This window comes from Brachionichthys hirsutus, chromosome 3 (assembly GCF_040956055.1).
Source record: "Brachionichthys hirsutus isolate HB-005 chromosome 3, CSIRO-AGI_Bhir_v1, whole genome shotgun sequence".
Classification (NCBI taxonomy): Eukaryota; Metazoa; Chordata; class Actinopteri; order Lophiiformes; family Brachionichthyidae; genus Brachionichthys; species Brachionichthys hirsutus.
This window is the reverse complement of record NC_090899.1, coordinates 7,173,787-7,188,114: the sequence shown is the minus strand read 5'-3', so window position 1 is coordinate 7,188,114 and position 14,328 is coordinate 7,173,787. Positions and strand designations below refer to the sequence as shown.

Genomic DNA, 14,328 nt, shown 5'->3' with positions numbered 1-14,328 from the left:
CAAGTTATGAATAAGATGCTTCCTATTCTCATCGATCACACGAATACACCCAAGGGATTATCGCCTTCCCTGCAAACAAATCATAATTTCACAGCATTGAAGATGTCTGCAGGAATTCTCCTCAAGGGCTAAAGCTGTGGAGGTCTGTAAGCCCCCCCCCCCCCCCCCAAATACCAACCTTAAGCATCAATTGCTGGTTTCCTCATTCCCCGTTTCTGCTTCAAACAATGACTCGTTAGATAATCTGCGTGAAGGAATATTTATACTTCAGAAGAGCCTATGAATTCCCTATATTGATGCTTCTTTTTAACTATATTATCGCAGTTTAAAATTCCTTCAGGATTTATCTTCTCAGCCTCAAAAGGCCTTTCTCTGTTTAAAGTAGCATCATTTCAATAAGCTTCCAGAGCCACAAGACCAGCATTCAGTGTCTGTAGTTTGTGAGCTTCGTATCTATCGTATATTTTTGACGGTGTGCAGAGAACACGTTTCAATGTTGTTCAAGTCGCATTATTCGTGTACGTTTTGTGCAATTCACAAACACACTTTGCATTTCTGTTTGGATTCTTGATGATTTGCCTTTCGTTGAGAGAGAAAAGCAGCTGAAGGGATCAGGCGGCCTCAGAAAAGCAAAACGAGCCGTGCAATAGCCTCCTAATGGAGGAACAAGTTTGGGCCCAGATGGACAAAAGATGCACTTTATTGTGAAAGGAGTATTAAGTATTAGAAGTTTGAAACAGGTTTAGGTGCTTGCAATAGAGATCACTAGTGAACGTCAAACCAAATACAGCTTATCCGTCCCATCAAGCAGCAGCAACAAGTGTAGCAAGACGCTAACGTCGCAGTAACAGCGATGCTCTTCAGTGGTCACTTTAAGAAAGTGCATTTTCAGATAATTTTGTGAATAAATATGTACCCAAAGCGTTCTTGTTTTCTTATTGAACGTTGAGCAACACAATCTTGAAATGATTAACTATCCAGCACGACAAAAGTACATCATCAATAGTTAAACACACTCCCTCCGGTCTCACGTCCGACTGGTTCTCCAAAAAATGTATTTAAAATGTGTTCATATTTAATAAACATCTAAAAAATAAAGGACATACCTATACCGTGAGGGGAGACTTTATCCATGTCTCCCACACCTACTCTCTGAAAAAATACATTAGAAATAATGAGGCTTTTGGAAATTAACATTTTATTTGAAAATATAAAACATTTACAACATTTTGTTACATTAATGACCTCAACACACCACCACATACAATTAATGCACTATTACATATTCGTGTAATAATGCAACGATACGAGGAAGACTAAAAACACTATTTTACCACCTGCGGTGATCAAAGTGTCTCTTTCAGCTCAACGCAGTCCTGATGGGACAGAACCAGCTCGTCCTTAACGCCACGTCCTGGGTTCAGTCGGAGTCTCCCTCCTCTGCTCCTACTGAACACACCGCCTCGGCCAACTCCTCCTCGCTGCCTCGGAGACGATCTCCTGGACACACAAACAATGGCGGTCAACCTCTTGCTTTCCGTCACCCGTTCCACTTATCCGATCCTGGGTATTTGCATCAACTCTGGTGAAGGCCTCATTCAGGTATGAGGATTTCTGGACACGAATGTAATGAAAAAATGCTGAGAACTCCGAACAATGCTACGACACTGTGCAGCTTCCAAGTCTAGATAGACCCCCGACAGTCTACCTGTCGAAAGGTGTATTTATTTATTGCTGAGAAAACCTGATATAAAGAACGGCCACCTGTTTGGGAAACTAACTGGTTTTAATGATTTTTTTTTTTTCCTGGCCGTCGATAAGGGGAGGAAAGTTCTGTCATGATTCTTTAATTAACCAAAATGACTTGTTTATATTTGCATCCAAATCTAAACTAACATGATTGGTTCATGGCGAGCACACAAATGAACATTAAACAAGACAACCTGTAGTCTCACTGTATGTGAATGTGGTCCTTCCTGACGTCTTAAAACCAGGGACAGCCTTGACATTGAAATCTAGTTTGCGATCTTCATGACAGCCCATGCTTATTTTTAGAATGTGGATCACACACTGGCGGAGAATCCCAGATGTTATCAGATAGAGCCTCCATGGAGGCTGGAAATCACAAAGCAATTAGCCTAATAATTCACACGTAGTTCAGTCAGGCTCGTCTCTGTGAAGTCGGGAAAAATCGGAGATAAAAATATCAAAATCTGAAATACTAACGGATGAGCTCAGCGATGGCTCTCTGTGTTCTCCTCTCCAACTTCTCCAGTTTCTTTGCCACATCGCGCTTTAGATCCCTGAATTCAGAAAGGCAAATCCAAAGTCAGGAACAGATTGTGTTCTGCACAGGTTTAAAAACATTTATTATTGTATAAAAACTCGTACCAGTCTGGTTTTCTTGGAGCGAGGTTGGCCAAATCCTGAGAAAAGAAAACACCTGAATGAGATGAACCCAACTACCCCGCTTCCTTGTTTTGGACAGAAACGAGAACTCACCACTTCCTCAATGACGGGTTCTAGGTTAGCTGCCTCCAACTGGTCTTTTACTTTATCCTCCACTGTAAACAGCATTAATCCTCAGTTATAAATGATATATGCAAATCATGGCAGGAGTCTGTCAGCGGTGTTCACAAGCTAGGACCTTCTTAGAATATAAGTAACGACAGTATGAGATCATGAGCAGACAACAGCAAGACACTCCATTGTTACAATAAACTGAGCCGATACTATTTCAAAGATTGTTCCTAAGTGAAGAGGTCTCACCTGATGCAGGTTTGGCTTTGGGCACCTGCCTCTGCTTCAACTCTTCATCCTCTGGGGTGTAATTTCTCAGCTTCAGCTCTCTGGGGAAAGATATACAAGGTCATGAAAGTCTATAGTGGATGGGCTGAAAGATTATACATCCTCAGACCTCAGCCACAGATGCTCCATCAGTCTCTTTCCTTAAACTCTTGTGACAGTCCAGGAGGTGGCACTACAGGCAAATCCATTCCTCCAGAGATTAAGGAGCACGAAAGATCAACAGCAAACGCTACACAGCTGCACAGTTAATGCCTGAAGGGGGTTAGGGTATAATGGCCCTCTTTATTCCTATGAACCCATCTGATTAACATGTCCCACCTGCTCCTGGCCACAGAGGAGAGGAGAACAGCTGAACAAGGCTTTTTTTTATTATTGAATTATGAAGCCTTTTATCTGCAAACATTGAAATTCTTGGCAAGCTTAACCGACATCGCCGCTGATAAAGAAAGTTCAGCAGCAGTGAACTATTGTCTGACCAAGCACAGACCAAGAGAGTGATCAGCTGTCACTGTTTAATGAAATTGACAGAAAAGCCATTTTTGTAGGGAGGATCACTTGTGACAGTGAATGGGTGTGCTTTTTTTTTTTTTTTTTTTTTTTTACATCGGGCTGCCGGCCGATCGATCAATCGGCGCCAAACTCCTTAATTTTGAGCGGTCTCTACATATGAAACCGATCTGATCTGATCTGGTCTGAAATTCAGCCACTGTGTGCTTCCGCTCTGCCATGATATCACCGACAGGCCCGCCTACTTGCACGAGCCCATCGCTCCGCCCCCCGCTGTATTGAACACGCCTGTTTATCTTGGATGGACATGTAGATGACAAAAGAAAGACGTCACCTGTCTGATGAAAAAAGCAGAAATGACCTGTGCCATGTTAATTCCTGTTATTACCCGTTGACTTATGAAAACGTTGAACCTGCCGCACTAGTTTTTGTAGAATGTTTGACTTTTAGAAGCCTTTTGCCCTGTAAGCTGTTGCAAGTTATTGTACAATGAAATAGTCACAAAGCTTCTGCATTTGGGCTTTTCTTTTCTTTTTGCACTGCAAGAAAGAAAACCTAAAACTCCGGACACCTGGTTTAGGTTGTTTTGTTAGTTTGCCATGTAAATAATTATTTTATTAACGAACGCAGACCTTGTGATTTCCTTTTATTTGTAAAAGCAGAATTACTGCTGTGGACTTTATTTTTGATGAGAGGCTCAAAACATGTCTGCAGTGTAACCTGTTGAACAAATGTTGCTTGTGTTTAATAAAATACCATTGGAACATTGAAGGTGTGTGCTGTCACTTATTTTAAAAATCTGTACCGGCAGGTCAAGACTTTTTAAAAATATTGGTGCACCCCTAATTGGGCAGCATTATGCAACATATATTTTAGTCTGTTTGCATATCTTCACATTAAGACCACGGTGGAATCCCAAAGACCCGGGGGCTGAATTCCCAGCACTGATCAAAGTGTGGCTCTCTCAAATGTTTAGAATGGACCGTGGCGGAGGAGGAGCTGCAGAGTTCCAATGTTTACACTCATATCAAGCTAGCTGCTGCAACAGCCGGAGCACAAATATCTCTACAGAGCGATCCGCCTTTTCACACACACACACTCGAACAAGATATTGTTAAAACAGAAGTCCAAAGAACACCTGACAACACATAACAGGAAAAGCTGGGTGGTGCAGTTGTTGCCTTTTGTCACATGAGTTTGGAGGAATTTATGATTACAGACTGTAAAACGTCTGTCAAGCATCTTAAACATGTTAAAACAACTTTAGGAAACTAGATCAGGACTCGATAATATGGATTGGGGGACTACACATTTGCCAGGGTGCAAGCAGCTTGCTCACTCAATTGTCAAGTTGTCAGAGGACTAAACACGATCAGGCACCGGTGGGAAGATGAAATGTTTAGCTATTTATGAGCTGAACACTGGTGTTACAAATTTGGTCAAAACTCCAACTAAGTATTGCGTAGATTTAATTTTACATCTGATATTCTTGCTATTTGATAACTGCTAATGAATACAACCGTTTGTACAGTCACATTTTAAGCCAAACAATTTGAACTTCCATTAATCTTTAATAACAATCAAGAGATATATTACACTCACACTCTTCCCCAGATGATTCAAAACACATAATACATTCAACACTGATAATTTCCCTTCACTGACAAATGTTTTTGTGAGTTTTACACGCCGCGGCTATTTTTATTCTTGTGAAAGAGGACTGTCCTGCTGAACTGGAGGAAGCACAGCGGCACTCCCCGATTGTAGTCGTTAAATACAAACAATGGAAAAAAAAAAAAGGTCCTGTAGGACAGGAAAGATGGCTGCTCCTTCCTACTGACTAACATGAGTTAAGTAACCTGCAGGATATTTGAGCAGTAAATAAGACAAGACAGATTCCAACCTGGTGTAAATACTGCCTCTCACAACCTGCACTGAGATGGTGTTCGGATAAAGGACATATAAATGCCTTGGTGATAAATTTCCACAACACTTTCAGTTCCATTTTGTTAGCTTAAAAATATTCAGACAAATGAGCGCACACACAGAGAGCAAAGGTTGCCAAAATCATTGTGTACTTTTATGTAAATCACAAGACAAACAAACAAATAATAGCTGTTTGTGTGGTGTGCTGGACTAACCTGTGCCTCTCTTCGGTGGTCTCCTCCAAGAAGGCTTTTTTACTCTCTGGCTCCCCTTTTTCTTCTCGTCCCTGTTAAAATACCATCATCCCATAATTAAATTAATTACAATTTAATTACCATTTTAACTTAACATAGAATAACATTGTGTTCTTCCATAAGGAATCTCTGAATGATTAAAGAAAACACTCAGAGTGACCCTGGTCTGAGGCAACGGCCCCCTAAAATTAAATCAATTAAAAATGAACTATTCATTTATTCTGAATGAAAAATGAACTCATATATTTGCCACATTAAACACACAGGCACCTGATTAACGTCAATCAGGTGCCTGCAAAAAGCTATATGTTACCTGAGCAACTGCTGCCTTCCATACCATCTACATTAAAATATATATAATGGATAATAGAAAACTATAAAAAAGACTTGCAGGAAAATAAATAAATAATAATATTGGCCAAGTGAAAAGTGGAAACAAAAGATATCAAACTCCTCCCAACTTGCATTTTCCTGAAGTGGCTTCCTGTTCACCGAGAACAATCTGACGACTGACTCATTCTTGAAGTGCAGCACAAAAGAAAGACAACCTCCGGCTTCAGGAGCGTCAACAATCATTTATGAAACATTACTAGCCAAGCCAGTACGAGTCTGTTCGGCACCAACTTAGAGACATGTTCTCCTGCAGCTGTGGAAAAGAGCGGCTTGGACATTGAACAGGGCTTCCTGTAGCAAGAATAATTCCAGAGTGTACAGCTAAACTGGTCTGACGGAAAAACCTTCACGTCAACATCTCTGTTCTTTATTCGAATCCCGTTCTACAGCAAGAACGTTCCACTGTCGATTCCTGAGTTTCACAAAGATACAATTTTCCTGGTTAGTTGTAATTTTCTTTAGCATCACAAATACTGCAGATGAATAGGAAGTTAACGCACCATGGTCGGGCACGTGCTGAAAATAGCTGAACTAATTAATCGCAAAACATTTCTAAGAATCTATGCTACCAAATTATTTAGTTCTTATTCAGTAAAATCATTACTAAACACAAAAACTAACAAACACTCAAAGAATACAGACCTTAACCAACACCACTGTGTGTGCGCACGTGCGTGTGTATGTGTGCGCGCGTGTGTCAGGGTTCACAATACATAAATACCATTGAAAATCAACACGATAATATCAGTATTGTTTTTTTCTTACCGTTTATAAATACATAAATCTATTTGAATAACTCTGAATTTACATTATCTGGTGGCAAAGCCATGTTTCACTCTGTTGCATTACTTTTCCACCTGATACTGCTCCCCTACAAATCCAGATTATGATTCAGATCCGGGTCCAGGCTTGGGTATCTGCATTTTTAATTGATTCATATTTATTTGATAATAATCAAGAAGCATTTCAAGAAGGATTTCTAAACTACTGTAATTGATTGTGTTCATAGACTGTAACTGACATGTCGTTGTTGAGAACTTCATGTGATCATACTATGAGCTGTAGTCTTGCTGTTTGCGCCAAATGAAGCAGTGATGCTTTAGCAGTATTGGCGCATCTTAAGTCATGCCGCCATCTAAAATCTTTGTTTTTGACTCCAAACAAGGCAGCTTTGGACGTTTCGAAAAAAGAGAATGTCCTATAAAAGTACTGTCGTGAGTAAATATTGAACCCACATTGTTAGAAAACAAATTTCACAACGCAATTTGAAACGAACAAGAACAACCCCCCACAGGTTTTTAGGATTTATACGCTAACTAAACTAAATGAGAATGCTAACAGCTAAAGCTAAGTCAATGCTACCTCAGAAAAAAATATCGATCGCGTTCTGCCTATTGAACATTGAATTTGTCGGAAACCAGACATAACAGGAGAAGACACTTACATGAAGCTGTTTGTCTCGTATTGCTTTTAGCTTCTCTTTTCTCTTCAAGGCCTGCTCCTGCAGCGAGCCAATGCTTTTCTCCATGTCTATTTTCAACACGCCGCTCAATTATCTCTGGCATCCATTGAGGGCCCTGAAGGATGTACAAACGACCGTCGATTGCATCGATTGCAGCGATCATAAGATAGTGTTTTCATCATCGTTTTTTTTCAGTCATTAACTAGTCTTATTTACTTCTGTAAAAATCGACTTAATCATACATTTCCCCCGAATTTATATACATTTATAAAAACAATCTTACATTGTTTACATTTGATCTGCGTGGCTGCCTCAGGAACCGAGGCAACCACTGCTGACTTAATTATCATTATAATGTATGGAGTACACAGTATATTAAACAGGCTAGTTAAACCTACCTCTTCACTATCAATAAATATTAACATTCAAAAGAAGACATATAGAATGGCATACTGTTAGAAATGTAAAACATTTCATTGTTAATACAGGTTAATACAGGTTCCACTGTGGCTATCCTAATGGGCAATTATTATGTAACAACAGCCAAAATTACAGGTTTTAAATGTATGCTATGAATATAAAAACACTGTAATATGCACATGTTACCACTAAAGAAATCCATTCAGACTTCTACGACAGCTGGACATCATAACTATTGATACCTCTACAAGATAATCTACACAGAGGCTAGTGACTGACATGAAGAATCATGAGAAGAGACTAGTAAGAAAAACAAGTCAGAGTCTCCCTGAGAGTACCAAAGAAGCACTGTCCTCACCAGATGACCTCTTCAGTGGGGAGGTTTTCTCCCACTGGTGGACGCCAGCATCAGCAGAGTCCCCACCAGGTTCACAAAGATGGAGGATTCACAACCTTTGTGTTTTTATTTTCTCCAAAGAGGATCTGGCAGAGGCGCTCAAGTCTGGAAGGGTTCGAGAAATAGTGTCTAAATATTAAAAGGAAAAAAGGGAATGAGTGGAGATAGAGGTCAGAAGTTCAATCATCCTTAATTTAAAAAAAAAAGCTGCACAAAATAGTTTTTAATTCTGAAAAACTGCTTCACTTTCACATATTATATTCCAGCATATAGACATACAGTTTGTCCTTTTTGCTGATTTAATGAATAGAAGCGTATGTCCGCGTTGTGCGTGTCCAAAGACGCGCCCAAGGAGGAGGCTTTGCGGGCTTGTGTGCGTGTTTCACGTTTTATGTGCGTGTACGTCTTTAAGAATATCAGCCTACCTGTGGCCAACGATCAGCTCCTCACCGTGTCATTTGCCTTGTCAAAACCACGCACGCACGGGACTCTGGTGCCCGAATCCACGCGCGCAGCGCTGTCACCCGTCGCTTCCGTGGGAGCGCTCTCTCTCTCTCTCTCTCTCCACTAGGAACCCTATTCGCAGTGAAACGCGGACACTAGTGTTTCATCAGAGCCGCGTTTCCGCGCAGTTTTATTTCCCTGCGTGCGGGTTCACATCACGCACGCCGTCATGTTTCTTTACTCTGATAACTTTTGCGTCCCGAGTCAGAGAGGACTCGAGTGACGGCCGCGACGCGTATGGATTAGCAGGAATGGTTCAGAGGAGCGAGCCGCGTCCTCCTGCGTCTGGATTCCAAACAGCCTGTGGGATTCGCCCATCTTCAACCCCCCATTCATGATATTATAGACTGTTAAAAACAACAACAACAACAACAACCCGGAGCTGATGAGCAGCCACAGATGCGGCGGGATGGCATCGAAGGAAAGGCTGTACGAGCTGTGGATGTTGTATTACACGAAGGTGAGTCGCAAGTGCGGAAGAGCTGGCGGTGACACCTGTTGTTGTTGTTGTTGTTGTTGTTGTTGCAGCGCGTCCTCTGCCCTGAGTTTATAAAGCGTGATCGATGAACGTGATCGATGGACGTGATCCTTCGCGGCGCGTCTCTGTCCTTTTGTTTTAAACGGTCATACGAGGAAGTCGCCTGCTGTTCTGTTTATTGACTAGTGGAGGCTGCCCAGTGCGTAAACGGATCAGGACGCCTTTGTCACACATATTATATTACTTCTCTGCCATTTAAAAATGATTAAAACTGTGCGTAATCTAAAAAAAATATCAAGGAGATTAAATCCCTTTTATCAATTGTGTCTGATCCTGTACCTGACATGCAGGTATCACCTCAGGTTACTTCCTGTTCCTGTTCCTGGGCTCTCTCTTCCTCACTGAAGCGCATTTATAGTGTCACATTGAGCTGCGCATTTATAGTGTCACATTGAGCTGTGCAGCTCACTCCTCGGGTGATCCTTTGGAATATGTAGTATTTTTCTAAGGATCATTTAAAAGTTCTGGGATATTGTGCAATGCTTTCCTGCCATGTCTCCTCTTGAAGGAGAATTGAAGTTTGACTGTGAATAAATGATGACTGTTTAATGTGTTTGCAATCTGCTGCCATGCCCGAGGACTGGGGAAACAAGATGGCACTTCAGTCCAAGTTTGCATGCGCTGTATGTTCAATGTGGGGCATTGAGTGTTTGTTCTTCACAGTCAACAGTGAAATGTTTTCGAGAGATGGCTAATGTTGGGTCAAAGACTCTGGCAATATTTGTAGCATATGTCTGTTTGGCTTGAATTAGGACTTTGCTTATTCCCTACTGGGAAACTAGCCCAAGTCTGTGAAAGAGCTAAAAAAAAAAAAAAGGTTCTGGAAGATCTACAAATGTCCAATGCATCTGCGACACAAGTGAACAAAAGGTCTATTGCCTCTCCTAACGTTCATTAACAAAGTGGCCACTGCAGTAACTTCCACCCCCCCGAGCTGATACTGACAAACTCTCAAGCTTCCCTGGTTATGCCCCAGACTTTAAAAAAAAACAAAAACAAGCAGGTGTGGTGAGTTTGTCTCCATATGCAAGACGGCTTCCTCATTTATCCGCTTTTTTTAGCTCGCAGTCATTTGCAGACACAGCAATTAAATTAGCTGTTGTCCTGTTTTTTCCATCAAAGAATGTGATATATTCTTTCTAGGAAGTACATTTTGCTTATTTGCAAATAACTCATCCTTATGGCTGAGAGTCAGTGAAGGGTGGCAGAGGAAAGGGATGCAAGTGATCCGGTTATTAAGCCTTACGTGTCTCTGCTGGACGCAACTACACAATATGTGTTTTCTTAAAGCACACAGATCCCATCACTGACTCACAAGCTTCGTTTGCACATTCGTCACACACGAGGCAAGGTTTTCACTATTGCAAATGAGTCAAGCAGAAGAAGACACCTGAACACTAAAGAGAAGATTACCTGCTCGTATCAATGGCCTGAAAGTCTCCGTCTTAACAAATCCAGCAAAAAAAAAAACCCGCAGCTGCTCTTACACCCTCATATATACCTGATTGGAAGTTTGGAAATATGTCGGTCTTGTTTGTTTCTACTGGTTTAATTATTTTTGACATTTTTCCAAGGGTTTTTCGGAATGACTCTTAATTATAGGTGTCAAATTGATAGAGAGGATTAGAATGGAGAATAAGTCTGTGATGAGTACCTTCATTAGATCCCAACATGTCTGAGTTAATTTGGCGTTGCAGCCGTCCGTCTCCATCTGCAATAATCCAAAACTTGCTCAGGCTTGTCTTTGATGAAGGAGCCATACTTCCTCCGATTGTGCAAGAAACCACACCACCCCTTTCAAAGCTTTTGGGTCAGCCAAGGACTGATGTGAAATGTTGACAAGCCATTGTGATGTAGAAGCTCTGAGGTTAGTGTGAAGGGAACATTTTCCACAAAAAAAACGCAGGCAACAAATCAACCAATGAATTTCTGAGTGTCTTCATTCAGTATCGATCACATGTTTGCTTATTTACCGACAGGACAACACTTTACGGACTCACCTAGACGTTTAAACAGCTGTGTTGGCAATGCAAACATGCAGTGTTTATTTACTAAATGCTCCTAGGTAATCAGGTTTTGCAGTTTTAGATGTGTCGAGAACATGTTTAAGCCAAGCAATGCTCACAGCAAGTCAAGACAATCGCGCAGTGAGCGGAACACTCTACCATCATCATCGTCTTCGTGCCCAACAGAAATGGTCATACACAGAACAGGGCGATCTCAACACAGAGGGAGCTGCTTAACTTGAAGACGTCCAGCAGGGCATTATTTTTGGATGTGCTTGCTTCTCCCCAAGTCAATAAACAGTAATACAATTGTAAACCGTTTAATCAGATTGTGTATAGGTCGTGTCATTACATGCCACTTGTGTGGCTCCAAAAACATATTTTTTTCCTTAACTGATACATTTTTGGAGGAATCTTTGAGTAAATATTAAGTAATTTATGTAAATTAATTGTCCTGTTTAAGGACAGATATAAGGTGTTGGTAAAACTGCAAAAAAGTAAATACGGTTTTTGAACAACTCGGTGTTTGATAAAAAAAACCCCAGAAGGTTCAGTTTGACTCAACTTGCCATAGAAGAAAGTCGGTGCAGATTTTTCTCTGCGTGTGCATGGTTTCGTTTTTGCATTTATTCTTATGAGCTCTTAGTCATGGATCCAAAGAAAGGCAGCAGTAAGACGTCTGGCAAAGAAAAGAGTTTGCTGAATCTGATGTTTGCAGATGACATTGTGATCTGCGGGGAGCAGGTAGAGGATCTTTTCGGCACTGCTGTGACGTCAACAATGCTGTTATTCTCTACTACTCCGCTACATCATCAAACTGCTTCTTTTGTTTCCACCATTTCAAAAGCGCTCTAAAAAACATGCTTTGCATTTAGGTCAGGCATTCAAGACTATTTACATAAACCTCCTAGATATCAGCATTCTGGGTGATTAGATAGTAAGACAAGAAGCATCGACAAGAGACTGAAGAAAGGATGTGATTATCCAGAGATTGTTGGGGCTTAATTAAAGCTTTCAGGTTCGCGTATCAGAGTGGGAACTCAACAGCCACCCGTCCCTACAGCTGTGAAACCTCCTCCTCTGCTCGGTAATATTTCCTGGCCTCTCCCTCCACGCCAATATTCCACATTGAGGGACGCAACAACAGCCGACCCTGCTTCTCACTATGGCTGGCCCTTGAGCCCAGTGACTGAAGCCGCTCACGTGCTTCGATCTCCCCTGTTTAACAACAGAAGGGCCAACCAGCAAAATCAAAGTGCTCTTTGCTCTCACTTGTGCAGGAAGCTGGAGCGAAGCAGAATGCCAAGCAGCAGAGAGCGGCACAGCTGCCTGGTCATGTGCAGAGAAAACAACTGACTGGGTTTATAGTGGGCTGGCACCGCAAAGGCCGGTTTGTGACATCTGCTTAAATGGTGTTTCTAATGAGCCTTTTTTTATTGTGCAGATGCTTGTTATTGAACAAAACACATCCTGACTGAAAGTTGTTATTAGATACTTACAATTAAAGGTTTGGTGTTTCAGGAGAGATGCTGATCAATAGTCATTTTGCAAGGGGCATTTATTGGAATTGTTGAGGTGAATATTTGTGAATTGGTGTTCGTGGATACACCAAAGATGCACCGAGCGATTTAGTTCACTGTTCGTTCTCGTTTCTCATTAAAAAAAACCCGGATGCTTTGGGTTGGAGAGCCTCGCTGTCTGGCAATGAGACTCAGAAGTGAGCTGCGTTGCTCCAGAAATGTTGATACCCAGAAATCCAGTAAAATAATTGGTAAGACTCATTCACTTATTCATTTAGGTGTCAAATTTGATGCCTCTTAAAAGGTTGCTGAGCAACATCCCTGATAAAAAAAAATACTATCAATGAAATATAAAAAGAACAAAAACTAATAATGATGTCAATGAAATTCCAAATTATATTAGTAGGTCTTCGTCAATGAGTCGTACTATCAGGCTTTGATATGCAGTGACGTAATGGAGAACCTGAGCTGCTGTTGTAGAGGTTTATATTATCTGACTGCTGACTGGCTTGGAAAATATAGCAAAGCTGTTTCTGGTTCCGAGTCGAGTCTCAGCTGATTGTCTAGAGTTGGGAGGTATAAAACAAAATGCAGTTTCCTGCTCTTACAGTATATCCTATTATTTTAGACGGTACGTTTGTGTAATTATTATTTTTTCCCATAATTTGTTTTCCAGCTAAGCTTTCTGTAACAGATTACAGGCTTATCATCTATATTTTCCCTTAAATCTTTGTTACATTTAATGGTTTATCTCTTTTTTTCAGTCTTTGTGCTCTCACACCACAAACCCGAATGTCAACATTTCCCCTACCCCCATCGTCTTGCTGTGCTGAATTCAGAGCGCATAAACACGGTCCCTGTGTTTTATTATTATCGTAGGAAGTTTTTAGATAGGTCTCCCTAGTATCTGCTCACACTTGGCAGTCGAGCCAAAAGAGGAACGTTTCTGAGGAGACGGCTGCGTATTAAGGAAATAAGCTTCGGTTAAAGTGACATGTCATTTCCTGGTTGCTTGCTTTAAGTTGGAAGACAATAAAAGGAGCGAGTCAGACGTTGATGCCGGTTAATGTGCAGCATCTGAGCTGCAAGCTGAGGACTCATCTGGTTCACCAGAGCCTGGCACCCTGCTGTGCCTCAAGCAGTGAGCGATGGACTGGCTCATAAGTCAATGCCAGTTGGTAATGTATATTTAACATTAATGTAGCATTAATAAAAGAACTGTTTGCACAATGTATCCAGATTAAATGTAGTTAGATATCCACTTCTATTTAGCTTTTTTGTCCCCGGCTTTTGTCATACCTTAAATGAATTGCAGCACTCCTTATTTGTTCTCATTTGTACGTGTTGGCTAAGGGCAAGCGCCTGATTCACTGTTACACATTTTCGTTTATAGTACTTCGCTTGGTTTGTGTAAAATTACTCAGTCAATCCGAAACTACTCCGATCAGTTCTCACGGTGGCCACTCTGCAGAAGCTGTTTTACAAAGTCAGCAACTCCTTACAAGACTCGGCTAATCGAAATGTTCAAGAGCGTTTCCAGATCAGTTTTCACGGAACTGTTTAAAAATAATTTCTGTTTTATAGGATAATTTC

General features: G+C 41.1%; 2 protein-coding genes across 2 annotated transcripts in view; one reads left to right on the top strand and one right to left on the bottom strand.

Annotated features, from left to right (window-relative positions):
- Positions 1-1,190: 1,190 nt before the first annotated feature.
- On the bottom strand, positions 1,191-7,440 carry ccdc12 (coiled-coil domain containing 12). Its single transcript, XM_068760278.1, has 7 exons — positions 7,333-7,440; positions 5,457-5,527; positions 2,770-2,849; positions 2,503-2,564; positions 2,392-2,426; positions 2,227-2,303; positions 1,191-1,500 (listed from the first exon to the last, which is right to left on the bottom strand). The coding sequence occupies exons 1-7, from the start codon at positions 7,414-7,416 to the stop codon at positions 1,421-1,423; spliced, it is 489 nt and encodes a 162-aa protein (XP_068616379.1). The 5' UTR covers positions 7,417-7,440; the 3' UTR covers positions 1,191-1,420.
- Positions 7,441-8,970: 1,530 nt separating this feature from the next.
- Positions 8,971-14,328, top strand: part of nbeal2 (neurobeachin-like 2) — a 28,948-nt gene continuing 23,590 nt past the window's right edge. The window contains exon 1 of the mRNA XM_068754855.1: positions 8,971-9,131. Coding sequence (XP_068610956.1) covers positions 9,057-9,131 — 75 coding nt within the window. The 5' untranslated portion in view covers positions 8,971-9,056. The remainder of the gene's footprint in view (positions 9,132-14,328) is intronic.

What these genes read in the sequence shown, in the direction of transcription:
- ccdc12 (XM_068760278.1), bottom strand. Translation starts at nt 7,416, where the DNA reads ATGGAGAAAAGCATTGGCTCGCTGCAGGAGCAGGCCTTGAAGAGAAAA. An exon ending in ACCACCGAAGAGAGGCACAG is followed by an intron (nt 2,850 to 5,456) that starts GTTAGTCCAGCA and finishes ATCTTTCCCCAG; the next exon opens with AGAGCTGAAGCTGAGAAATT. An exon ending in GCTCCAAGAAAACCAGACTG is followed by an intron (nt 2,304 to 2,391) that starts GTACGAGTTTTT and finishes TTCTGAATTCAG; the next exon opens with GGATCTAAAGCGCGATGTGG.